Here is a 26,242-nt window from a genome sequence, read left to right as displayed (position 1 = left end):
TTCTGTGTACTTTTGTAGCTTTCAGACTCACAGTGTCTGTCCACACCAGGTATCAGCTACCACTGGTCCCTTATATTTAATAGATGCTCTTTTCCCATCATGTTATTAAATGAGGTCACTAGTTACAATCATAAACTTGTATTTACTGAGGGAATAAATCAAGAGAGAAGTAGAGTCCTTTTCTCATTTAGTACAGGACAAAATCCTCAACAGAGTACAACCTGATGGTCAGTGGAGAGAATGCAGCTTAAAGCACAGCTGCATGGCTTCCCTTTTAAGGTTGCCCGAGTGTGATCACAGATAAAAGAGTCCTGAGAGTCTGCTCGAGAGAAGCAATCTGCCCTTTATTAAACAATCCATTTTACCAGAAAAATTGTCTATCTTTTTTGTGGTATACTTCGGGCAACTGAGTTGACAGGTTAGTGGGTCCCTGAAATATAGTGCAACACAATAAGTTCATACAACGACATACTTACTGAAGAGCTGATCTGTTCTAACTTATTGTATTTACAAAACAAAATTTAAGCTAATGACAAACTCCACACCAGGGAGCGTTACTGTCCGGGCCTGGGGGCTCTGAGGTTCAGGAGAATCAACACGTCACTGGCAGCCAAGCAGTAAACCCCCAACTCGTTCAGCGCTGACTCTGGTGTCGGATCCCCTGCACCGGCCCAGTCGGTCCCTTCCTCGTTGGACTCCCTGAGGAGATCCCTCAGCAGAATGGCAGAGCCCACGTTAAGACACAAGATGATGCACGCCTCCTTAACGCTGTGTGTGTGTGTGGGGGGGGGGGGGGGGGGGGGGGGGGGGGGGGGGGGGGGGGGGGGGGGGGGGGGGGGGGGGGGGGGGGGGGGGGGGGGGGGGGGGGGGGGGGGGGGGACACAAAACTAATTAGAATGCTGGTAGAACAAAAGTATTCCTTTCACAATAGCATTATGTAAACAAACAGGCATTTAAAGGCTAACATTCTCAAAATAAATACATTTTGATAAAGCAGATTTGTTTGTTTTTTCAAAAGGTTCAGAAAGGGTACACACACACACAACCACACACACTTACTGCTTCAAGAAGTTCTCAGGCCTTTGGCAGTAGTGACCAAACAGAGGAAACATAATTTCGGTCATGTCAAACTGAAGCTGAGCCGCTCCTCCTTCACTGAAGTGATTGGACAGGATCACCTGACGGAGACACAAGGACATGTTCAGCAGCTTCCACTGGAACTCCTACAGGGCAAGACAAGCCATTGGTTTTGAGTCAGGAAGCTTTAATTTATATATGAGATGGAAGATAAATGCTGTCCCCTTGCCCTAAACCCATACGAGATCCGTGTTCTATAAATGACACCAGTTGAAGTAGTGGCGGTCATCCCTGCAAACCCCACCCCAAAAGATCCTGCACAGAAAGCACAATCCCCCCAACCAGGGCCTTCTTGGGACCCGGGTTGTTCCCTTTAAAAATCCTTTCTTTTCTCTTCTCTGTGTGCCAGTGTACAGCCTGACTGGATCTACTTGGTGGAGTATTCTGTTCTCGCCAAACACCAGCAGTCCGGTGAGGTTTTGGTGCGTCTCTCACATCCTGGTAGAGGAGGCTGTTGAGTCTCTCCGCCAGGCCCTGCCAGGCCAGTTGGAACAGATCAAAAGTCAGGACCTGCTGAAGGGTCAACAATCTGTCCCTCACACACAGCATCATGGGACACGCTGAACTGGACAGGGTCATGGTGGACTGGTCCTGCTGGGGCGGTAGAGACAACCACCTAAAGAAAAGACAAAGGAGAGGCAGGAGGGAGAATAAATCAGAGCAAACCTTGTGTACAAGTCCACTAGTTTGCTAGTGTACACGTCCTCTAGTCACTAGAAAAGGCTCATGGAATAAAAGTGTACTAACATTAGGAGTCCACCAGGCTGCAGCATCAGATAACTAAACATCATTTCTTCATTCTAACATCACATTTTCACCAGCAGTCTTTTGACTGTCTGCAGAGAACATGCAACATATGAAAGGACCAAATATTCTAAAAATTGGTATTGAAGTAGCAGGGCTCACCCTGACCCTGGGTGTCCTGTGGTTTCACCGGCTGAAGTATAAATATATAACGGAGGTATATAAGAACTAATGCTTTGGGAAATGTTTGAATATCAAAATAAATACATTTACTGATAATATAATTGTATTAGGATTGAAAACAGATGACGGAATGTGGTTCTACAGCAGCATTCGATCTAAAAGCCTGTTGAGGTTTAAATCATCATTAGCACAGAAATCTTTTCTAAATGTAATTTCTCCTGCAGGAGCGGAGCCACAAAAGGGGGGGGGGGAATCCCTTGAGCAGCAATGCAGCCTGCTCAGTCAGACGAAGGATGTTAATAATTAACCTGACACTAAATACAGAGGCCACGTGTCACTGTGTGACTACAATGTCTGTCTGTTGTAAGAGAGTATGAAAAATGTGTTACTGTATAAAACAGTATGGATCCAGGCTGTCTTTATGAAAGTCACATAATAATGAGAGCGAGGTCTCACCTGTCCTGGCTGTAGGGTTTGGTTTTTTCCGTGATTTCTCTCATGCTCCATTCCAGCAGCCTGCCCATCATGTCTCCCTTCAGTCGATCCAGCAACGCCAACAGGCTCGCAAACAGCGAGTCCTCCAGAGAGGCCAGGCGACCCACCTCCATCACCCCGAGGCCTCCCAGCACCCCCTCATCGCCAAGAGAAACCGCCGCCTGCTGCAGCTGCAGGAAGAACTGAGGACGGAACGCAGGGTGAACACACAAGCCTCTAGTAGCTGCTCTCTGGACGCACTGAGCAGCTCCTTCCTCTCGTGTTCTAGTGACGGCACAGAGAACACAACTTCTCCTCATCTTTCATACCCCGTCTGGTTTGTTTTGTGACACTCACCACGTTGTCTCCCCAGTCTGCCAAGATGGTGGAAATGTAGTTAACAGAATTGAGGATGGCACAATAACGGGCCCCGAGCGGGCAGCGAGACTCCTCCTTCATCACCTGGACAAAAACAAACAAAACTATCAACCTCCTCTGTCATTTCATCTCTTTAACAATTATATTTGATTTAAAAGAGCTGTCTGACAGGTACATTTGAATTTACCAGCAGAGAGAAATGTATCACATCTCCATCACATTTATGCCAGAAACAGGGTGGAAACCTCCAACCAGAGAGGGCGGTGAAACAGGTTTCCATCCTGCTGCTGATTTAAATAAAATGCATTTCATTGCTCTGACATTATTAGTAAGAAGGGGTCCACTGTGAGGAACATTTATTGTGATGTGGATTTCAGGTGTCTCACTCTCCATCACTTCTTCAATCAGGAGTTAAGTAATGAAGGAAAGAGTCAAGGAGAAGAAGAGCGGCACTCGAGTGTTTCCTTCACTCACACCTAGTCTCCTCGTCATCGTTACCTGGGTGAGTCGTATGCGGAAGTCGTCCACCAGTTCTCTCTGTAGCCCCAGAAACTTGAGCTGTGCAGAAGGACAGGGCAAGGCCCGGTACCGCTCTACAGAGTACAGCAGGATGATAATAAATATCTCAGAACTATTCTAAAATTCTGTACACATGACATCTATTGCTTCTGTCCATCTGGGGAGAGGGATCCTCCTCTGTTGCTCTCCTGAAGGTTTCTTCACTTTTTTCCCTGTGAAATGTTATTTTTGGGGACTTTTTCCTGATCCGATGTGAGGTCAAAGGTCAGGGATGTCGTATGTGTACAGATTGTAAAGCCCTCTGAGGCAAATTTCTAATTTGTGATATTGGGCTATACAAAATAAACTGAATTGAATCCTGTATACTGTGTGGGGGTAACATGTTGGAGAGGCACTATATACCTGTTTACTGATCCTGCAGCTTGAAATATTGTGGCTACTATTGCAAAATTAGTGGCAGCCTTACAGAGTTGTGCATGCATCCCACCCCCCAATCCATAGGGAAACTTAGTGCGTTGTGTTCAAATACAATACCACTTTAAGCTCTGGAGCCACTACAGAATGAAGATGTGTGCTTATCACAATATACAAGTCACATACTATTCCTTTGAAAAGATGGACAATGGAAAACAAGCCCCTGCTGTATTACATGTATATGATGAACGCTGTGAGAAAATAAAAGCGCTCCTACCGGTGATGACCTGGAGAAGAGTCATGAAGGTCTCGGCACAATCCGGAGCCTTCAGCTCATCCATATCGCTGATGTCTTTGTACTGAGAGCTCCACGCTCCCTCAGCCGACAGCATGGCGTCCATCTTCTCCACTGCCACTGTGCGCACACACACACACACACACACACACACACACACAGTTGGGGGACTGTATACAGTATGATGTCAATCAAACACATTCCTTTGCCTTGTAAGTTAACTTAGAAAACACAATGTTTACGCATCATGTTGCCTGTTGATATTTTTCAGTGTTATATCAAGTCTTAAAGAAAGTGAGGTAAAAACCTAGTGTCTGATAATTATTAGATGCAACAATTCTATTTTGAATTCCAAAGTACAGAAGTAAAGAATAGAAGCAGGACCTTCAGTATTTTGAATCAACTCGACAGATGCTGAATAGACATCTCATAATAATTGAGCTGCTGGGAGTTTCATGCATGTAAGATCTAATTATTGGGGAAGTCGGGGAGATTGAAGCAGATGCGTGTTGAGGTAGAGATTTCATGCATATATATCAGTCACAATTAGCTCATAACATCTGAGGCTCAATTCATGGAATCAGCATGCAACAGCACTTTCAGTCCAAGTCAATGAACACATTTACCTCACCAGGTTACTTTTCTTCTCATCAACAATTTGTATTGTAGATTCCCACGGTCAGCCAATGGTGAGCCAATGGTGAGCCAATGATCAGCCAATGGTCAGCCAATGATCAGCCACTGGTCAGCCAATGGTCAACCAATGATCAGCCACTGATCAGCCAATGGTCAGCCAATGGTCAACCAATGGTCAGCCAATGATCAGCCAATGGTCAGCCACTGGTCAGCCAATGGTCAACCAATGATCAGCCACTGATCAGCCAATGGTCAGCCAATGGTCAACCAATGGTCAGCCAATGATCAGCCAATGGTCAGCCAATGGTCAGCCAATGGTCAGCCAATGATCAGCCAATGATCAGCCAATGATCAGCCACTGGTCAGCCAACGGTGAGCCAATGTCCAGCCAATGGTGAGCCAATGGTCAGCCAATGTCCAGCCAATGGTCAGCCAATGGTCAGCCAATGGTGAGCCAATGGTCAGCCAATGGTGAGCCAATATATATATAACCCTTACTCTTCTTTTCCATAGTGAGCCACTTCTGAAGGGTTGCGTCTTCCAGCAGGAGGTGGAGCAGACCGGGCAGCGCCGCTGGGTACGACTGCTTGCTTCGCAGCTCCTTCTCAAACTGCAGCACCTCCTCCACCAGGTGACAGAAGAGCACATCGTCGTACAGCAGCCTGGAGGCGTCACTGGCCACCTTCTCCTTGACCAGAGAGAGCAGGCCTCGACACAGCTCCACCTGCACGCACAAGCACATGAACATGAACACGTACTGTGCCAGAGGGAGAAATATACCTGTCTGGGCTACACTTACCCAGATGTATTGAAGCCCTGAGAGGCCAGTGATAAATAATGATGTCATGATCCATGTTATAAGTCTGATCTTACTTGTTTTCCCTCCTGAGTTAAGAACAGCTGAAAAAGGTTTTGCCAAGATCAGTTCTGTAAAAATAATTCTGCGATACAGGTGGAAAGAAAATAAATCTCACTGGCCTCTCAGGGCTTCCGTATAGAAGAGCTCAAAGCAGTCACGTTGAGTCTGCTCCCAGCACAGCTTACCATGGCACTGATTGGGGCCCCAGCACGGTCTAGGATAGGCTGGATCTTTTCCTCCATGAAGGTGGAGCTGTTCCCCATCCACATAAGAACCTGTGTGAGGTACCACTCGGGCTGAAAAATGCACAGACAGATGGGGAGTTTGAGTTGCTGTAAAGCTTTGCCAAAGACTTCAGACAAGTTTCTACTTGTACTTTCTGTGGGGACAACGGGTCTCTCTCTGATCCAGTTGCCTCTCCACGTTGAAGTAAAAATGGGAAAAATACAAGTTATCTAATAAAAAGTGTAGAACAGGTAAAGTTCCTGTGTCTTGCTTTAAAACATTTGGTAAATACATTGTCTTTTTTGTTGTTGTTGTCACAGGCTAAATATTCTTGTTTACTCGTGGGAGCATATGTCTGTACATGTGTACAGTAACCCCTCCCCAAATAGGGTGGCCTACTTCAAACACTAGAATTTACCATGCATGCAATGTTTTTTATGTGTAAATATGTCAAACATACATCAGACATCTATCTCATCAATCTAAATATAGTTAATTATAGTTAGGACTGAATCAGGTTTATAGTTAGGGCTAGTTCAAGTTTATAGTTAGTGCTGTTTCAAGTTCAAGTGTATAGTTAGGGCTGAATCAGGTTTATAGTTAGGGCTGGTTCAAGTTTATAGTTAGGGATGGTTCAAGTTTATAGTTAGGGATGGTTCAAGTTTATAGTTAGGGCTGAATCAGGTTTATAGTTAGGGCTGGTTCAGGTTTATAGTTAGGGCTAGTTCAGGTTTATAGTTAGGGCTAGTTCAGGTTTATAGTTAGGGCTGGTTCAGGTTTATAGTTAGGGCTAGTTCAGGTTTATAGTTAGGGCTAGTTCAGGTTTATAGTTAGGGCTGGTTCAAGTTTATAGTTAGGGCTAGTTCAGGTTTATAGTTAGGGCTGGTTCAAGTTTATAGTTAGGGCTAGTTCAAGTTTATAGTTAGGGCTGAATCAGGTTTATAGTTAGGGCTGGTTACGTCAGTCGCTCGGACCCTAATTACAAGTCATGTGTGAATGATAAACAGTATGTTCATGTGTCTAAACTTGTTAGGATTATACACACAAACTGAAGTTGGTCCATCAACTTGAGGGTGTGTGTATGTGTGTGTGTGTGTGTGTTGTGTGTGTGTGTGTTGTGTGTGTGTGTGTGTGCCGTTTGGGACAGACCTTGCTGAGGGAGTTGGTCTGGCGGTTCCCGTAGAAGTGATATCTGAACCTCTTGATGAGCGGCAGCAGCATGATCTGGATGGGCAGACAGAGGGGGGTGGCTGAAGAAGCAGGCTGGGTAGGGGGGGCGACTTGACAAGAGGACAGAGCCCTCTGGGATATCAGGTCATCGCTGCCACGGGGAGTTAAAGGAAACGGCCACTGGACATCTAGTTACAATATCTGCATTTCTGTCCAAAGCACTTCACGATTTGGTGATGTTGGAGCCTTATTGGTGCAAGTAACAGGATTTTAGCATATGGGCCACCTGCATTTTGCATAACTATTTCTGTATGATTATTTGGCATGTTCTGTTTTTATTCATTCATGATTTGAAATGGTTTATCGAGGACCACACATTGCATCTTTGAGCTCAATAAAAGTTTTCTAAACTAAACCGAATATTTGCCTCATTACACATCTGATACTTGCGTCCCATTTTACTATGAACCAAACATGTCAACCTGCTGGTGCCACTCGATGAGGGGATTGTCAAAGTCACTGGGATACCGTGTCTGTACACCACGCCCTCCCATCAGGTGGATGTGAAGATATTTCCCGGACAAGACTGAACTTCTCCTCCTTCCAGGAAAAGGCTCTCCCACCCACGACCTGACTATTAACTTCAACAACTGGCCCCGACTCCGACTGCCAGGAACCTCGATGTGACACTCGACAGTCAACTCTCCCTGACTGCCAACATTACCACAACAACACGCTCCTGTAGGTTCATGCTGTACAACATCAGGAGAATACGACCTCTTCTCACTCAGAAGGCGGCACAGGTTCTGGTCCAGGCTCTGGTCATCTCACGGCTGGACTACTGCAACTCCCTCCTTCAGGTCTACCTGCTAATGCCATTCGACCTCTGCAGCTCATCCAGAATGCAGCTGCTCGACTGGTCTTCAACCTCCTAAATTTACCCACACTACTCCGCTCCTCGCGACCTTCACTGGTTACCGGTGGCCGCCCGCATCCGCTTCAAAACATTGGTACTTACGTACCGTGCTGTGAACAGATCGGGTCCGGTCTACAACCAGGACATGGTCTAACCTCACATCCAGGACATGGTCTAACCTCACATCCAGGACATGGTCTAACCTCACATCCAGGACATGGTCTAACCCCACATCCAGGACATGGTCTAACCTCACATCCAGGACATGGTCTAACCTCACATCCAGGACATGGTCTAACCCCACATCCAGGACATGGTCTAACCTCACACCCAGGACATGGTCTAACCTTACATCCAGGACATGGTCTAACCTCACATCCAGGACATGGTCTAACCTCACACCCAGGACATGGTCTAACCTCACACCCAGGACATGGTCTAACCTCACACCCAGGACATGGTCTAACCTCACACCCAGGACATGGTCTAACCTCACACCCAGGACATGGTCTAACCTCACATCCAGGACATGGTCTAACCTCACATCCAGGACATGGTCTAACCTCACATCCAGGACATGGTCTAACCTCACATCCAGGACATGGTCTAACCTCACATCCAGGACATGGTCTAACCCCACATCCAGGACATGGTCTAACCTCACACCCAGGACATGGTCTAACCTCACACCCAGGACATGGTCTAACCTCACACCCAGGACATGGTCTAACCTCACACCCCACCTCGTTCACTTCGCTCGGCTTCTGCCAATCAGCTTGTAGCTCCTTCACTTCGAGCTAAACACTCAACAAAGTCACGACTGTTTGCTGTGCTGGCTCCTCATTGGTGGAACGAGCTCCCCATTGACATCAGGAAGTCTCTACGTCTTCCGTCGCAAACTAAAAACACATATTTTTTGACTATACCTTGAATAGGGAAGGTAGCGCTGTAGTAGCACTTTAGTAGCACTTAAATGTCTCTTACTGATAGCACTTTGTAGTTTAACGTTATTGAAGAAATTGTACTTGCTTGATTCTTGTTGTTCTGAGTTTGGACTCATGGTTTAATTCACTTATTGTAAGTCGCTTTGGATAAAAGCGTCAGCTAAATGACATGAAATGTAATGTAATGTAATGAAGATATTTCTTTTGATAACTGAAAACTTTGCCCTGCTGGTGAAAAGTCATTTGTGTGTAAAATGTCATGGAATTATAGCCAATCTTCCTTCAGACTGGTGGAAAGAAATCATCCAAAATACACGATTAGGTGTTTATTTTACTACTTTGTCGGTTTGCATCTGTAGATTTCTCCTTAATTCACCAAAGGTTACCATTAGAAAATGCCTAATTTGCATATTTAAAAACAGAACATTTCCCAAAACTAGCATCAAAATAAATAATTTTCTTAATGTAAGTAATGAACTGGTGAAGTTTCATGGTGATATCCATCTTTTCCCTGAGACTGTTCCAGAAATCTCCTCTTCAGCAGCTCTTACATCCACCAGACTTTACACTTTCATTCATAAATATATTCTGAAGGTTTCTACAGAGGGGTTAGTTCATTTATCATTCATAGCTTCATTTATACTACATTGTATTAATAAAAACATGGAGAAAAAATATTTCTTATGGAGTGATACAAAGAGATACAAACTATTGACTCTGATATGTCAACAACATCAAAACAAGAATGTTGAACCTGGCTTTACCTAATGTTCAGATTTATGTTCCAGAAATGTTTGCAAATTAGCAGATAAGATAATGCCTCAGTTTCAGAAAACATCTTAACAACTGTAATCTACTGGGCTGTTTCATGGCGATATCTATTAGTTCATTTATTTGACCCTATATTCACCTGTTGTGTGCCCCCAAAGAGGAGGACTAATCAACAGACGCCTCTAGAGCACAAAGCCAAGCGGAAGGATACGAGGTCTGCAGGGCGAGAAGCTGCGTGACGAGAAGCTCCAGCTGGCTGCTGATCTCCTGACCGTTGACCGTGGGCGTCAGCGACTGAGTGGGAGGGGAGATGATCGGCCAGTGAAGTTGAGTCAACACTTTCTCAAAATCGCTGAGGAAGAATGGAAGAACGTATCGTTAAGACACTGACCACAGGACGGCCGTACAGCGACATCTTTGCTTTTCCTACCTGGCCAGTCGGTCTTTGATGATCTTGTGCCAGAAGTGAAGCGTCTCTCGGAGGAAGTCCTGGAGGTGAGAACACCTGGACTGGCTCAGTCCGGCGTCCAGTGCGGCCATCTTGTCCACGGCCCTTATGGCCTCCCACACGCTGCTGGTCATCAGACACTGCTGGACTGCAGCACTGCAGGTACAGGCAGCACATGAATATCACAGGACGATGTCAACATGTAGTCCCTGTACATTTCATATTTGGATATTTAATGCCTTGGACCTCTACTCCACAACAATTCAGAATTGTGTTTTAGCTACGTTCTCCTCTGTCCCTCTCCATTCGTCTTCATTTACAGTACCTGAGCTCCTCTATGTGCTGGAGGCACCGCAGGTATTTCACGTGTCTCTCTATCGTGTCCACTTGGTTGAGCGTCTGGCCGAGGTTGTCCATCCACGGCTGAGCTTCCTCTAGGTGCTACAAGACAGAATAATGAAGGAGACAACTGCTTAAAGCTCACAGAATGGCATTCCTTCATATTCTCTGAATATAAAGGAAAGTCGACCAGATGGTAAACATGATATGTGTTATGTGGCGGGTGAGAGGGAGTCAGACGCCCTTTTGATTATCACCACGCTTGCAGTTACTTTGGAGATCAGCAGTGATATCATACATACACATAATGATATATGATGCATATAAATGCACTGGAGGAAAAAAAAGCAGCTCCAAAAAACAGTTAGCTACTTAACAACACAAAACATATTAGAAGAACATCTCCTTTACAATAAATAAAGGTTGACTCAAAACATTTGATTGTTTTACAAGTTTCATTTCTTTTTGCATTAGTGGTAAATAAAGTAATGATCAATATATGACACAGCCGTCTTAAGAAGGCAGCTTCTTCGGCTGCTCTCTACCTGGTCCAGCTTGTTGGAGATACGGCGCTCCCTCTGCAGCAGGTCCTCCACGGAACATACGGCCTCCTCGGCAGCCGACAGAGCTGCAGAAACTTTAGGAGGCAGAGAACTGGATACGGTCAGAACCTGAAGGACACAAAGCATCTCAGAGTCACGGCTCACACAAACTGAAGCTGTAAAGAGGCACACAAGATACAGTCTGCTTGTTCAAATGTTCTTTGCTGACCTGGGTTCGAGTTCTGATGGTGTTCTGTTGCCAAAGTGATGGTGGGTGTCATAAATGAGTTATTAACATTAAATCAGTTTATGTTTCATTATTTGCTGCAGTGTTCCTGAGCATCAAGAGTGAGGACGTGGCCTCACTAATGCTCCAGTGATGGATGGATGGATGGATGGATGGAGACGCGCGCACACACACACACACACACACACACACACACACACACACACACACACACACACACACACACACACACACAACACACCCAACACACACACACACACACACACACACCACAACACACACACACCACACACACACACACACACACACACACACACCACACACACACACACAACACACACACACACACACACACCACACAACACACACACACACACACACACACACACACACACACAACACACACACACACACACACACACACACACACACACAACACACACACACACACACAACACACACACACACACACACACACACACACACACACCTGTTCCTCCAGGACGCTGTTTTCCTCCTTCAGTTTTTCCAGCAGGTCGCCGACATTCTTCAGGACCTTAAGGTCGCTGCCGACCTCTTTCTTCAGGAAATCCAGCACATCGTCCCGTTGTGTCTCCGAATCCGCTGGAAACCCGTCGCTGCCTTGGCTGGTTGGGTCGACGGAGTTTAACAAACTAACTGAGGGTTTCTTCATTGCTTGCTCTGCTGCTGCTGCAGTAGGCGCCGCCATCTTTTTTTCCTAGTGTCGTCAACAGAACAAACCGCGGACGATACAGGGGGAAGCGCTCGTTTTTCAGTACGCGACCACGCTGCTGTGGGAGGTGGTTAGGTGGCTACACCGCCACGTTTGTGTGTGTTCTCCGTGCAAGTGTGGCCTCGAATAGAGAAGACTTGAAACGTGTGTTTTGCTAACTCTGTCAACTAAAACGTGGGTTTTAGTTAGCTTGTTCCACCAACACTTGATGTACGGGGCACCCTGAGAGAGAAAACAAGCTCACATTGCGCCCGTTGACACCAGAGAGCCTGTGGACACGTCACAGACTACGCGACAACAAATCAGACTTTAGTTCGGGACTTTTTGGTTGTACTTAAAACAATGTGTGATTCCAAAACTGTGCCTTGACATATAATATCAAGTAAGTAATAACAACAACAATAATTAGTAGTAGTAGTAGTAGCGATAACAACAAAAATAATTAATAAAATAATTATTATAATAACCTAAACATATAGGAAAAGGTCCTTGAGTATCATTGAGAATATAATTACAGTTTTCAAAATTGCTCTTGCAATTATGTATTTTTGTGTTGAAACCATTAAATTAAGATGTATTCATGGGGCCTGGGTACAACACTTTTCTGAAACAATTTCTTTAAAAAATATTATCACATTTTTGGTCAACACCATGTAATCCTCCGATTCTAGGCTCAGGAATCTGTGATTGAGAATTGCTATTCCAATAACCTTTAATCAAATTAATTAGGGCTTCGGGAATGTTTTAAAAAAAATAGTAATAATCTGGTAGGAGGCCCCGGGGAAGACCGAGGACACGCTGGAGGGATTATATCTCCCGCCTGGCCTTGGAACGCCTCGGGATCCCCCAGAATGAGCTGGAAAGTGTTGCGGGTGAGAGGGAGGCCTGGGTCGGCCTGCTGAACCTGCTGCCACCGCGACCCGACCCCGGATAAGAGGTGATAATGGATGGATGGATAGTAATAATCTATCAGATCCAAGAGCGAGCATGTGTTCTTTGTGGGGGCACTTTGAAGAAGATTTCACAAAAACAAGCTTGTCCTTTTAGAGATACATAGTTTTACTGCGATAGTTACGGTTTCCGTTTACAAATGCGGATCTCCCAGCTGGCTCAAGTTCAGATAAAGATGCTTAGATTGTTCCACTCTTGGCAGTTGCCCTCATAATATATTTCTCATTACTCATGACCTCATGTCTAGAGTATCTCTTTCTGCCTCTGCCTCCTCTGTGAGGTGGTGTCTTGCCTCTAGTGGTCTCAGCTGGAGGTCCTTGCACGACCGCTATCCGTAAAGCTTGCTGCCATTCTGGACACAGACCCGCATTGCAGGCGCTGCGGGTGCCCCTCCCCAGGCCTCTTACTCTTTTTGGTAGTGGTGGCTCAAGGACCTGGGGGTTATTCAGCAAAGGTGGTTAAGTCAGGATGGATGCCAGGACCATTCTTGGGATACAGTTGAGGGTTGTGTTCTTCTGCCCCCCTGGGGGTTAAAAGAAAAGAAGATGAACTCTTTCAGGTCTTTGAGGCCAGACAGCCAGGATACAATGAAAGTTAATTCCAGCCACCTGGGAGATTTAATAAAACTTTTTGTTTGTGTGAATTCATTGTTAAAAGCCATTCACATTATTGTATTGATCTCTCTGTGTAGTCGGCTATACATAATATCAGATACACCCATGTTTAGTGTCGCTCCTAAAACAATTGTAAATAATGTCTCTTCATTTTCTTATTGTCTCTCTCTGATTTAGGAATACATGAGATTAGACCTTGTTTCATTGATGCTTAATATAATAATTCCGTTACTGTAAAAAAAAGTATTTCTTTTGTAAAAAAATAATTTAAATAAATAAAATTGTTCGATGCCTTTTTTTCATAACAGCATTAAATTCCCTCAGCAATTTGATATATAGTTTTCTGGAAGAGAAACCAGACACTAATGAACAAAAGTATATTTCGGCGTGGTTCAGTCAGTCAAAATGGAGTCAAGCCTGAATGTGCTGCCTGAGGGCATGTACGCCTGTTAGAGTCACCCTGTCCCCACGCAGGTCAGTCTGAAGATGACGACACAGGACCGTCTGCCCAACAACACTACGCTCCTGTATGTATATGTGTGTGTGTGTGTGTGTGTGTGTGTGTGTGTGTGTGTGTGTGTGTGTGTGTGTGTGTGAACGTGCAGCCGAGTCACGTGGACCTCTAGTCATCACTGGAACTTCCATTGAGTGAAACCTGCACGTGTACCGACGTCACCGTCACCCCAAACAAACCTGCTCAGTTTCTCTTTATGAAAGTGTTCTGGTTTTACAGATCTTTTTTTCCGTTATCATTATGATTATTAGTATTATTATAACAAGATGTTTAATACACTTTAAATGTATTCTTATTTTTTGTCAACTAACACATCCATATATTAAGATAACAATAACACAGTTCAGTTAAGGTGAGACACTTTCAGACTAATGAAAAGAAAACATAATAATATGAAATATGTATTCAGGTGCTTATGTTTCTACTTCTTTATATTACTACTATATCTATTTGCGGCTTTTTCCTAAGTCACCAAAAGTTAGCAGTAGACAATGCCTCGTTTTGCATATTTAAACATCACATAAAAGAATATGTATCAGAAAAATAACTGCCTCAATTATTTTTTTTCATCTCTGGAAGTTTCATATCTATTAGAATAGTTTTTACACAATTCACCTGTAGTGTCTTCTAAATGTACGTAATTGCTCCGGTGGAAAGTGTGCAGTTTGAAGCTTTTGGTTTTGGTTCCCTGGTTTGAGTGAGACCACATTGACCAATCCGAGCAGACTGGGCTTAAAGACACGTTCCATCACAGACAGTATGAGATAAATCTATGTCACCTTTTAACATAAAAGTATGTAAACATTTTCTTGTAGACCTACAAAAGAAAAATATGAACCTAACGTTGCGCATAAGATGTAACCTTTAAGCTAAACAGCTCAGCCTAAGTAGAAGCTGAAAGTGGAGCTAAAACACACAATGATCGAAGAAAAGCAGCCGAAGATGCTGAATGATCAGCTGATCCTGAAGTACAGTTTAGACTGATGACAACTAATTATGTTGAAGAATCTCTATCCCATATTCAGAGCACCAATACAGCATCAAACAACTTGCTATGTCAAGATATAGTGGAGTAATATCTACTGCCTTTTAGTGCATGTGAGCGTGCCCCACTGGCTGTCATGGCCGCCACTCTACACTGCTCTATTATGGCGGTTACAGTTGAAAACGCTTTCCTGACCAAGGGCGTGGTAGCGCCCACCCACTAACAGGTAAACACTGTAGGCATTGTCAGCGCTGTTAACTTTGTTTGCACTGTTAGTGTAGCTGACCCCAGCCGGACAATGGTGAAGCGTACTGATGTTTCAGAAATCTTTTATTTTTTGAACACAAATGTTCCTTTTCCATAAAGATCCAGAAATCACCGTAAGAGCTATGGAACAAATACAACAGAAATGAGCTCTTACCAATGCACAAATTAATTAAAATAAAGTCACTAAACATGTAATTAAAGCCTAAATAAACACAAAGTACCTTGTTCCCGTTCCAGCTAGGAGCTTAGCAGTCCGTAAAGTGGATTGAAGAATAAACAAACATGAACTCCTTCTCCTTCAGTAAACGTAAAACTAACGGACTTTTTGCAATGTCAAGTTGCGACAGGTACATCTATTTCCGGTCTCACCGGAGGAACTTCAAAATAAAAGGACAAAAAAAAAAACATGCAAAGGCACTTACAAATAAATTCGTGCAGGAACTAGTCAACATATTAATGGAACATTTTCAGAGTCATTTACACTCCCACCAATCATGAGTAAATAATGTAACTGTATAGAATTTACATTAAGCACAAATGATTTTTAACTGAATATGACCTTTCATAAGTAAGAAAGTGACGAGCCTTTATAAACCGAGTTCACAAGCCGTTTTGAAAAAGTATTGTGAACCATAGGGGAGTGAGTAAGTTTAATCAGACTCCAGCAGCAAGACCAACTTTTGGACTGGTCGTTCGACCTCAGACATCTTGTGGAGACGCTCTCCCTTTTTTCCAAGCTTCTTGTCGCCGAGGCGAACCTTAACTCTCCTCACTAGTCCGTCTTTGTCAGTTGTGGTTACTGAAACCCTGCCCAATCTCCATTCATGCCTGTGCACGTCTTCTTCTTTCATCATTACAATATCTCCAACTTGCAGATTTCTCCTTGGTGTATGCCAACGCTGTCTGAGAGCAATGTTAGCGAGGTATTCCTTTCGCCATCGACTCCAGAACTGTTCCGCCAGGTACTGAACATGACGCCACCTCTTCTTGCCATACACGTCTTCTCTGACAAACTCACCTGGAGGAGGCAAGGCCTTGACAGATTTCAGAGTGAGAAGATGATTAGGGGTGAGCGGCTCGAGGCTATGAGGATCACTGAGGTTATTAACGGTCAGTGGTCGACTGTTGACAATTGCCATAGCTTCATAGAGAAAAGACCGCAGGGAAGCATCATTTAGCCTACCAGAGGAAAGCGCAAGTGTGGACCTTAGAATGCCTCTCACTGTCCTAATCTGCCTCTCCCAAACCCCTCCAACATGGCTTGAATAGGGTGCATTCATACAGAAGTCACATTGTTTCTCTGCAAGATATGCAGCCAGCCGGTCTGCATTTACTTCCTTTAAGGCTTCTTTGAGTTCATTTTTGGCTCCGACAAAGTTACTTCCTTGGTCAGATTTGATCTGACGAACAGCACCACGAATAGCAATAAAGCATCGAAGGCCATTGATAAAGGCATCGGTGGACAAGTCATCAAGCATCTCCATATGAATGGCACGGGAGCTAAGACAAGTGAAAAGGAGACCATATCTCTTGTTCTCTTTTCTTCCTTGTCTCGTGAGGAATGGGCCGAAGCAATCCATTCCACAGAAAGTAAAGGGGGCTGATGGTTCTACACGTTCAGGGGGTAGATCTGCCATCCTTTGCTCTTCCGTTGGTTTCCGGAGCCGTCTACAGATGATGCATTGACGAATGTAGGAAGCTACTGCTCGGTTGATGCCTGGAATCCAGTAGCCGTGGGACCTGATATCGTTAATAGTGAGACCTCTGCCTTGATGTTTCATCCTTTCGTGGTGATGAGCAATAACCATCTTTGTGATGTGATGATCCTTGGGGATGATTGCAGGGTGCTTGATGAAGTTGGGAAGAGAAGAGTTGCAAAGCCTTCCTCCCACCCTGAGGACGCCATCTTTGTCGAGAAACGTATCAAGTGAGTGTAATGGATTGTGAGATGGTATGGGAATCCCTTTGCGCAGCAGTTTAAACTCCTCTTGATACACATCCTTCTGCAGTTCCTTGATTATGCAATGTCCTGCATCTTCTCGTTCTGCTACATTGGTAAGACTGTTTGAGTGGTTTCGCCTAATGCACCTTAGTATGCGTGCCACAGCTCGAGTAGCAAGTGACCAAGATGAGAGCTTAGACAGGCGATCAACAAGGCTTACTTGGTCTGTGGTTCTTGTGCTTAGTGCTAGAGCATTTCTGACCTCTGGATCTCCGATCGTTAACTCTGGAATTTCGTCTGCTGGCAACTTTATTTCCTTGTTCCATAGGAACTTGGGTCCAGTGAGCCATGTGGACGACAGAAGCTCACTGGGAGTCAAGCACCTGGAAGCGTGGTCCGCAGGGTTCTCATTGGTTGGAACGTATCTCCATTGCTGAGGGGACGAGCTAAGGTGAATCTTCTGAATACGATTAGCTACAAAGGTGTGGAATCGTCTTGCTTCATTTTTTATGTATCCTAGAACCACCTTTGAGTCGGTCCAGAAGAATTCCTCAGTGTCAGCATATCCCAGTTCTTCCTTGAGCATTTTGCTTATCTTCACAGAAATAACTGCAGCTGTTAATTCCAGTCTTGGGACAGTTGTGACCTTTGATGGTGAGACACGAGATTTTCCTACAACTAAGGCACAATGAACATCTCTATTTTCGTTCTGAAATCTCAGGTATGAGCACTGACCATAACCCTTTAAGCTAGCGTCCGAGAAATGATGTAACTCTGTCTTCGTGGCCTTTCCAAATCCAGCTGGTGAGTAAGAGCGGGATATGGTGACATTATCTAGTTGAGCTAGATCTCTTCTCCACTGTTCCCATTTCGGGCGGAGCTCATCTGGGAGAAGATCGTCCCAACCTGTGCCTCTCCTACACATCTCCTGAAGAATGCTTTTTGCTTTGAGCAGGACTGGTGCCACAAAGCCAAGAGGATCATACAGGGAGGCCACTGTTGACAGAATGCCGCGGCGCGTTGCAGGCTGATCCTTGACGCTGACATTAAGTTGAAAGTGGTCGGCTTTCACATCCCATTTAATCCCGAGGGCTCTGTCAACTGGTAGTTCATCGAACGCAAGATCCATATTTTCTACATTGGTTGCTCGTTCAGAGGGTGGTATGCTCTCCAGGACATCTCTGTCGTTTGACACAAACTTGTGTAGTCGTAGACCACCCATAGCACAGAGTTCACAAGCTTCTTTAGCAAGCAGAATAGCATCTTCAGTGCTTTCGACACTTGCGGGCCCATCGTCAACATAGAAATCCCTCATGACAAACCGTGAGCCTTGAGGGTAGAGGTCTGCATTCTCCTTAGCTAGATGCTTCAATCCATAGTTTGCGCATCCGGGGGAGGAGGCAGCACCAAACAGATGCACCTTCATCCGGAACTCGCTGGGTGGTGAGTTCAAGACTCCTTGCTTCCACCAGAGAAAGCGCAGATAGTTGCGATCGACCTCCTTCACATGAAATTGATGGAACATTTTTTCAATGTCACACATAAGTGCAACAGGGTGCCGTCGAAAGCGGAGGAGAACTCCACTCAAGTTGTTCAACATGTCTGGCCCAGGGAGGAGGTGGTAGTTCAAGCTGGTTCCTTTGTATCTAGCAGAGCAATCGAACACTACGCGAAGTTTATCGGGCTTTCTGGCATGATAAACACCGTGATGGGGAATGTACCATCTCTCACCTTCACTCCCACCATCTACGATCTGCTCTGCATCTCCTTTTTTGATGACATCTTCCATGAACTTGACATAATGCTCCTTATACCTTTCATCCCGTTGCAATTTTCTTTTCAAGTGGTTGAGGCGTATCATGACTGAAGCTTTGTTGTCAGGTAAGATGGGTCTACTTTTGAAGGGCAGAGGCATTTCATAGTGGCCATGTATATTTTTCCGTATGCTCTCATCTAACCTTTTGAGGAAGGTGATGTCGTCTTGTGATACTCTTTTGCTGTCTTCACTGCCATCATTGAAGTCAGATTCTAGTATGCGAATAGCATCTGCAGGCGTTACTAAAGGTAGCTCTTTAGTGGTGATTCTGTGACACAGGTGACTTGTGGTCAGCGAGTCATAGCTTTGTGAGAAGCGTCCCACAATAGACCATCCAAAATCTGTCCGTACAGCATAAGGTTCCTCATCTCCTCCTAGGATGACTTGTCTTGGTGCCATTGCTCTGGAACAATTGTAGCCTATCAGAAGTCCTACTTCACAGTCTTTCAGTGGTTGAATTTCGTCAGCTATTTCTCTGAGGTGACTCCATTGTTTAGCCTTCTCACAAGTGGGAATGTGAGCACGGTTTACAGGTATGCAGTCCTTCGTGTAGGTAACTGGAAGATCAACATGAATGGATGAGCTGTATCCTCTTACACGAAGGCCGGAAACACCCTCACTTGGGACAACCGTGTTTTTTCCAGTCATAGTGGTCAACTTTAACTTCACTGGATACTTTTCAGCAACTAGACCGTCACTCACTTCCTGGTCGATGAATGTAGTATCGCTTTGAGTGTCGAGTAGAGCGTAGACAAGCTTCTCAATGGTTGGGTTGTGTTTAGATGACACCCACACAGGCATTACCATTGATGTGTAGGATGAATCTTCGCCTGCTACACTGAGTGACATTCCAGTGGCACCTTGGTATGTCCCTGTTTCTAATGTGGTTATTTCCTTCCCGTAGTTGTAGTCATGGAGAACTGTAGGATGTTTTCCTTTGCAATTGTCACAAAAGTGACGGTGACGACAGTCTTTTGCACTGTGGCCATATTTCAAGCATCCGTAGCAAAGTTTCTTCTCCTTTACGTAGTTACGTCGCTCTACCAACAACATCTCCGTGAACTTTGGACATGCATGAAGTTGATGTCTATTATCTTGACAGAGAATACAGGACATATTAATAGTTCTCTGATCCAAGCCTTGGCTTGTGTTGTCTGTAACTGCGTGAGTAGTGAAAACACTGGCTTTATCTCTTTTAGTATCTCTGAGATTTCTTTTTTCAGTGTCAGAGTCTAATGAATGAAGAGCATAGAAGGATGTAATTGGATTGCAGGCAATCTCGGCTTCAGTTGACACAAAGATTGCAAAATCCTTGAAACTTGGGAATTCTTGTTTCTGGTTTAGACTATGCGTGACTTGTCGGTTCCAGCTTGAAGCCGCCCAGTCTGGTAGTTTATGGATGAGCTTCTGGTTTTCCTCACAGTCGTTTAATATGTCGAGACCCTTGACATGAGGCATGGCATCTTGACAGGCACTCAGAAAATCTGAGAAGCTTCTGAGTCCTTGAGCATCCTTACTTTGAATCTTTGGCCAATTGGTGAGCTTCTCTCTGAATGCTCTCTGAATAGTGAATGGCTGGCCAAAACGACGATTTAGCTTGTTCCAGGCATCCTGATAGGCTTCATCATCGCTTCGGAAGAAAGTGCCATCTAGCACCTGACGAGCTGGACCACCGACGTATTTCTTCAGATAGTAGAGTTTTTCAGCTGGAGTGATTGCCCTTCGGTCGATGAGTGAAGTGAATGCTGCTTTCCATTCAATGAACTGTATTGCATCACCGCTGAAGATGGATGGCTCTGGAAGCGGGAGCCTATTCAAGGCTATGCTGTCTTGAAAGACCTGAGCGAGAGAGGAAATGTCTGATTGAAAGGTTGTTGCAGCATGTGATAAAGGGATTGTGGTCACAGGCTCATTCCTTGCGTCCTTATTCCTTTCGTTGTTAATGCAGCCAGTGACTTCACGTTCCGTCTCCTTATCGTACACCTTAAGTTTAGCTTGTGCTGCCCGCACTTCCTTCTCTGCCTGCAGTCGCTCCAACTCACGCCTTTGTGCCTCTAGAGCTTTCCGTTGCTGTTCCTCTAATTCTCGGATCACTTCCCTTTGTCTTTCTTCTGCTAACATCATCTCATAATTTGCTTCCTTCACTGCAAGCTCAGCAGCTGCATCTGCACGCTTAACTGCTATGGAGGAAGTCACGGATTGGTGTTCAGATGGGGTGTTACTTATAAAGGAAGCAGCGGATCCGTAGACAGACTTTGCACATTCACGGTGGAGCAGTTCATGAAGGCGTCTTCTTTCCTGGTCCTCTATAAACTCACCGTCTTCGTCTATTGTTCTACTATAGGCAATATTGACAATTTCCGTGGTAACAGATTCACAAGTATCAACTCGTCTTCTCACATCAGTAGGAGGTGTGGCAAGATCTCGAATCTCATAATACATGTTCATGATGTCATCCTTACATTTCTTCAGCTCTTCAATGAGAGGCCAAAGCTCACTCTCTGGCATGTACGTTTTCATCTGATCTCTTGCTTTGCGTACATTGAGCTTCCATCTCTCATACATGAAGAGCAGCCTTTTTTCCTTTTTCTTGGCTTCTTCACCTTGTAAAGAACGCATCTTCTCTGTAGGGTTCCGTGCGCGTTCAGAGCGCCGGAGAACTTCAGGTTGGTCGTAATTTTCTCGCAGATTATCTTGAAAGTCGATCAAACTTCTCTGTTCTCTTGCTTCAATTAAGTCCTTAAGACAGGGTCTCTCAGATACATCTGTCAGTGAGTGAAGCTCACTCTGCAAATCTTGAACTGTGTTTTGGGAACTAACCATCTGCTCCTCAGCCTCCGTGAAGCTACCGGACTCTGACATCATAAACTATATTTCTTAAATTATTTAGTCAATGGAAACCTTTTAGCAGTTATCAAACCTTTGCAAGAAGCAGCATACACATATATCAACAATAGAAAGCAACACAGTTGTGTTTATATACAGACACAGGCCGCGTTAACACAAGTCAGTGACTTGAAATTCTAAATAGAAAATGTCCGTAAATGTCCTTTGAATGCCAAAAGCAGTTTCTTCCCTTTGCTGTAGATGAGCAGGTCAGTATGAAAGAGTCTAAAGGGAGTTAATTAATGTGAAGCTCACCTTATTTCCACCACTGTATGGTGATAAATAAAGGGGGGGGGAGCAGTTGATGTGACCGTACTTGACCATCGCACCGAGTCCATGAGACCACTACCAGAATTGCTGAGTTGGATTACGTGCCGACACGCTGGGACATGTAGCGTAGCATAGCAGCAGCAGCCGTGGTGAGGACCCTCCGTCACAGCCCGTAATGGCGGCAGCAAGTCGTCAGGTCGGTGAGGGTAAAGCTCTTACTGTAGCTGACCCCAGCCGGACAATGGTGAAGCGTACTGATGTTTCAGAAATCTTTTATTTTTTGAACACAAATGTTCCTTTTCCATAAAGATCCAGAAATCACCGTAAGAGCTATGGAACAAATACAACAGAAATGAGCTCTTACCAACGCACAAATTAATTAAAATAAAGTCACTAAACATGTAATTAAAGCCTAAATAAACACAAAGTACCTTGTTCCCGTTCCAGCTAGGAGCTTAGCAGTCCGTAAAGTGGATTGAAGAATAAACAAACATGAACTCCTTCTCCTTCAGTAAACGTAAAACTAACGGACTTTTTGCAATGTCAAGTTGCGACAGGTACATCTATTTCCGGTCTCACCGGAGGAACTTCAAAATAAAAGGACAAAAAAAAAACATGCAAAGGCACTTACAAATAAATTCGTGCAGGAACTAGTCAACATATTAATGGAACATTTTCAGAGTCATTTACAGTTAGCACTGTGTTGTTTTTTTAAAGTGACGAGTGATGGAGAATGTCTGAGGTGATGGGGGAGAGAGTTCTAGAGGGAGGGGGTAGCAATGGAGAAGGCCCTGTTCCCCCAGGTCCGATGTTTGGACAGAGTAGGGGGGTAAGGAGGTTGGAGTCTGCGATCTGAGGTTGCGGGTGGGAGCGTGTCGATGCAGGAGGTCAGAAAGGTAAGAATTCAATTAAATTCAGTTTATTTTGTATAGCCCAAAATCACAAATGACACATTTTCCTCAGAGGGCTTTAGAATCTGTACACATACAACATCCCTGTCCCAGGACCTCACATCGGATCAGGAACAACTCTTCAGGAGAGCAACAGAGGAGGTTATTACAGAGTTACAACATATTCAATGAATGTTCAGCGTTGTGATGGGATTTGTAGTTGATGAGGAGAATCTTGGGTTGTGAAGGGCTTGAGGGTTGTGAAGGGCTTTGTAGGTGATGAGGAGAACCTTAAACTGGATTATTGGCTGTATGGGGAGCCAATGGAGCTTTTGAAGGACTGGGGTAATGTGATCTCTCTGGTGGTATAGGGGAATCTGGTCTCTGGTGGGGGAGAGGAGACGAGCGGCTGAATTCTGGATGTATTGTATTGCGCCATTTTTTGTGATGTGCTTGACCAGGCCGAGTACTGAACCTTGGGGGACACCTTGAGCGACTGGGGCTGTGTCAGACTTGGATTTAGAGAGGTATGACTTGAACCAGGAGAGGTCTGTGCCAGTTATGTGTAGGGAGGACTCAAGAGGGAGAGGAGGATGGAGTGGTGTCAAAGGTTGCACTGAGGTCCAGTAGGCTGAAGATGCTGAGGGAGAGGAGGATGGAGTGGTTGATGGTGTCAGAGGTTGCACTGAGGTCTTGTAGGATGAGGATGTTGAGGGAGAGGAGGATGGAGTGGTTGATAGTGTCATCCTATCTGTTAAATCCTATTTATCAGATCGATCTCAATTTGTATTTGTAAACGATGAAGCCTCGATGACCACCAACGTTAATCACGGAGTTCCACAAGGTTCTGTGCTCGGACCAATTTTATTTACCTTATATATACTTCCTTTGGGCAACATTATCAGGAAACACTCTATAAACTTTCATTGCTATGCAGATGATACTCAATTATATCTATCGTTCAAACCAGAGGAGACCAACCAGCTCGCTAAAATTCAAGAATGTCTTAAAGACATAAAAACATGGATGACCTGCAACTTCCTAATGTTAGACAAAACTGAAGTTATTTTACTGGCCCTGAACACCTCAGAGATCAATTATCTGGTGATGTGGTTTCTGTAGATGGCATTGCCCTTGCATCCAACACCACTGTAAAGAATCTCGGTGTTATCTTTGATCGGGACTTGCTTAACTCCTACGTTAAGCAAATCTCAAAGACTGCATTGTTTCATCAATGTAACATTTAAAAAATCAGGCACATCAAAGGCTGCACTGAGGTCTAGTAGGATTAGGATGCTGAGGGAGAGGTCATCAGAGGAGAGGAGGAGGTCATTGGTGACTTTGATTAGGGTGGTTTCTGTGCTGTGGTGTGATCTGAATCTAGATTGGAAGGGTTCATACAGTTGGTTGGAGTCCAGGTGGGTTTTTGGTTGGTTGGCAACAGTGCATTCAAGTATTCCAGACAGAAAAGGGAGATTACATTTCTCAGCTGTTGAGGAGTGAGAGCGATTGTCCATAGGTTTGAGAAGTTTATTTACTTTTGGACCGGATTCTAAAGGCCTGGAGTCTTTAATTACTTTAATTACCTCCGGAATCATAACCTTTTCTAGTTTCCTACTATGTCCAGTCGACTGAAGATGGCTACCACCTTGACTATATTTTCACCAGAAACTGCTCTACATCTAATCTCACTGTAACTCCACTTCATGTCTCTGACCACTTCTTCATCTCGTACTCTCTCCCACTCTTTGGAACTGACAACCCTCCCACAACGGACTCTGCACCTGTCCGTCGCAACATCCGCACCCTCTCACCATCCTCTCTGGCCTCGTCTCTTCTGTCAGCCCTCCCTTCAACTGACTCTTTCTCACTTATGCATCCTGACTCTGCAACTGACACTCTCGTCTCTACTCTGTCTTCCTCTCTTGATTCTCTCTGTCCTCTTACAAATCGAAAGGTTCACAAGTCCTCTCCGGCTCCGTGGCTGTCCGAAGCGGTGCGCGCCGAGAGAGCCAATATGCGAGCATCGGAAAGGAAATGGCGAAAATCCAAACAAGCCGACGACCTGCTCGCCTATCAATCTCTTCTCTCCTCCTTCTCTGCCTCTATCTCTGCAGCCAAAAGTCTGTTCTACCAATCCAGAATCGAATCCTCTTTTTCCCCAAAAAGCTCTTCTCTATTTTTTCCAACCTCCTTGACCCCCCTGTTCCCCCTCCTCCCTCCACCCTTCTACCAAGCCACTTTGTCGACTACTTTACAAAAAAGATAGACGACATACGCTCCTCCTTTACTAATCCATCTTCTATAACTACACCTCCATTAACTTCATCTTCTTCTCCCTCGCTTTCCTTTTTCACCCCCCTGTCTCCCAATCAAGTTCTTACCTTGGTAACCTCTGCCCGCCCAACCACCTGCCCCCTTGACCCCATCCCGTCTCACATTCTCCAGTCTATTGCTCCCGACCTTCTTCCCTTTCTCACCCATCTTATTAACACCTCCCTCTCAACCGGCTGTTTCCCTAACTCTCTGAAGGAGGCAGAGTCAACCCTCTCCTGAAGAAACCCACTCTCGACCCGTCTGAAGTCAACAACTACAGACCTGTCTCTCTCCTCCCCTTCCTTTCCAAAACTCTAGAGCGAGCTATCTTTAACCAACTCTCCCCCTATCTCCACAGCAACAACCTTCTAGACCCCCACCAGTCTGGATTCAAGGCAGGCCACTCAACAGAGACTGCCCTCCTTGCTGTCTCTGAGCAGCTTCACACTGCTAGAGCAGCTTCTCTCTCATCTGTCCTTATCCTTCTAGACCTTTCCGCTGCCTTTGACAGAGTGAACCACCAGATCCTCATGTCCTCCCTCCAGGACCTGGGTATCTCAGGCACCGCGCTCTCACTCTTCTCATCCTACCTCACTGACCGCACTTACCGGGTAACCTGGAGAGGATCTGTGTCTGAGCCTTGTCCTCTCACTACTAGGGTCCCTCAGGGCTCAGTCCTTGGTCCTCTTCTCTTCTCGCTGTACACCAACTCTCTCGGCTCTGTCATTCGCTCACATGGCTTCTCTTACCATAGCTACGCTGATGACACCCAATTGATCCTCTTGTTTCCCCAATC

The 26,242-nt window shown here is 45.0% G+C and overlaps 2 protein-coding genes across 3 annotated transcripts; both read right to left on the bottom strand.

Moving 5' to 3' along the window:
• Positions 1–323: 323 nt before the first annotated feature.
• On the bottom strand, positions 324–11,976 carry rint1 (RAD50 interactor 1). 2 transcript variants are annotated; one of them, XM_034526305.1, is made up of 15 exons: positions 11,732–11,976; positions 10,998–11,123; positions 10,439–10,554; positions 10,096–10,269; positions 9,877–10,017; positions 7,014–7,185; positions 5,825–5,935; positions 5,279–5,504; positions 4,127–4,264; positions 3,415–3,509; positions 2,896–3,000; positions 2,521–2,741; positions 1,573–1,753; positions 1,060–1,178; positions 324–768 (listed from the first exon to the last, which is right to left on the bottom strand). In XM_034526305.1, the coding sequence occupies exons 1-15, from the start codon at positions 11,969–11,971 to the stop codon at positions 555–557; spliced, it is 2,379 nt and encodes a 792-aa protein (XP_034382196.1). In that variant the 5' UTR covers positions 11,972–11,976; the 3' UTR covers positions 324–554. The 2 variants fall into 2 exon arrangements, with proteins under 2 accessions (XP_034382196.1, XP_034382198.1); XM_034526307.1 differs by lacking the exons at positions 10,096–10,269; positions 10,439–10,554; positions 10,998–11,123; positions 11,732–11,976 and having other exon boundaries at positions 7,014–7,088; positions 9,805–9,917.
• Positions 11,977–15,947: 3,971 nt separating this feature from the next.
• LOC117726257 lies at positions 15,948–22,881 on the bottom strand. The gene is made up of 2 exons (XM_034526433.1): positions 22,672–22,881; positions 15,948–22,570 (listed from the first exon to the last, which is right to left on the bottom strand). The coding sequence occupies exon 2, from the start codon at positions 21,947–21,949 to the stop codon at positions 15,977–15,979; it is 5,973 nt and encodes a 1,990-aa protein (XP_034382324.1). The 5' UTR covers positions 21,950–22,570; positions 22,672–22,881; the 3' UTR covers positions 15,948–15,976.
• Positions 22,882–26,242: the final 3,361 nt, after the last annotated feature.

This window comes from Cyclopterus lumpus, chromosome 23, assembly GCF_009769545.1.
Source record: "Cyclopterus lumpus isolate fCycLum1 chromosome 23, fCycLum1.pri, whole genome shotgun sequence".
Lineage (NCBI taxonomy): Eukaryota > Metazoa > Chordata > Actinopteri > Perciformes > Cyclopteridae > Cyclopterus > Cyclopterus lumpus.
Note: the sequence above shows the minus strand (reverse complement) of the source record. Positions and strands in the feature narration are given on the sequence as shown.

Excerpts from the sequence above, each read along its gene's own strand:
- LOC117726257 (XM_034526433.1), bottom strand. The coding sequence starts at position 21,949 with ATGATGTCAGAGTCCGGTAGCTTCACGGAGGCTGAGGAGCAGATGGTT.
- rint1 (XM_034526305.1), bottom strand. The coding sequence starts at position 11,971 with ATGGCGGCGCCTACTGCAGCAGCAGCAGAGCAAGCAATGAAGAAACCC. Across the intron at positions 7,186-9,876 it reads CTTCTCGCCCTGCAGACCTC|CGATGACCTGATATCCCAGA; the intron begins GTATCCTTCCGC and ends TCCCCGTGGCAG. Across the intron at positions 5,505-5,824 it reads GGGCCCCAATCAGTGCCATG|GTGGAGCTGTGTCGAGGCCT; the intron begins GTAAGCTGTGCT and ends TTGTGCGTGCAG.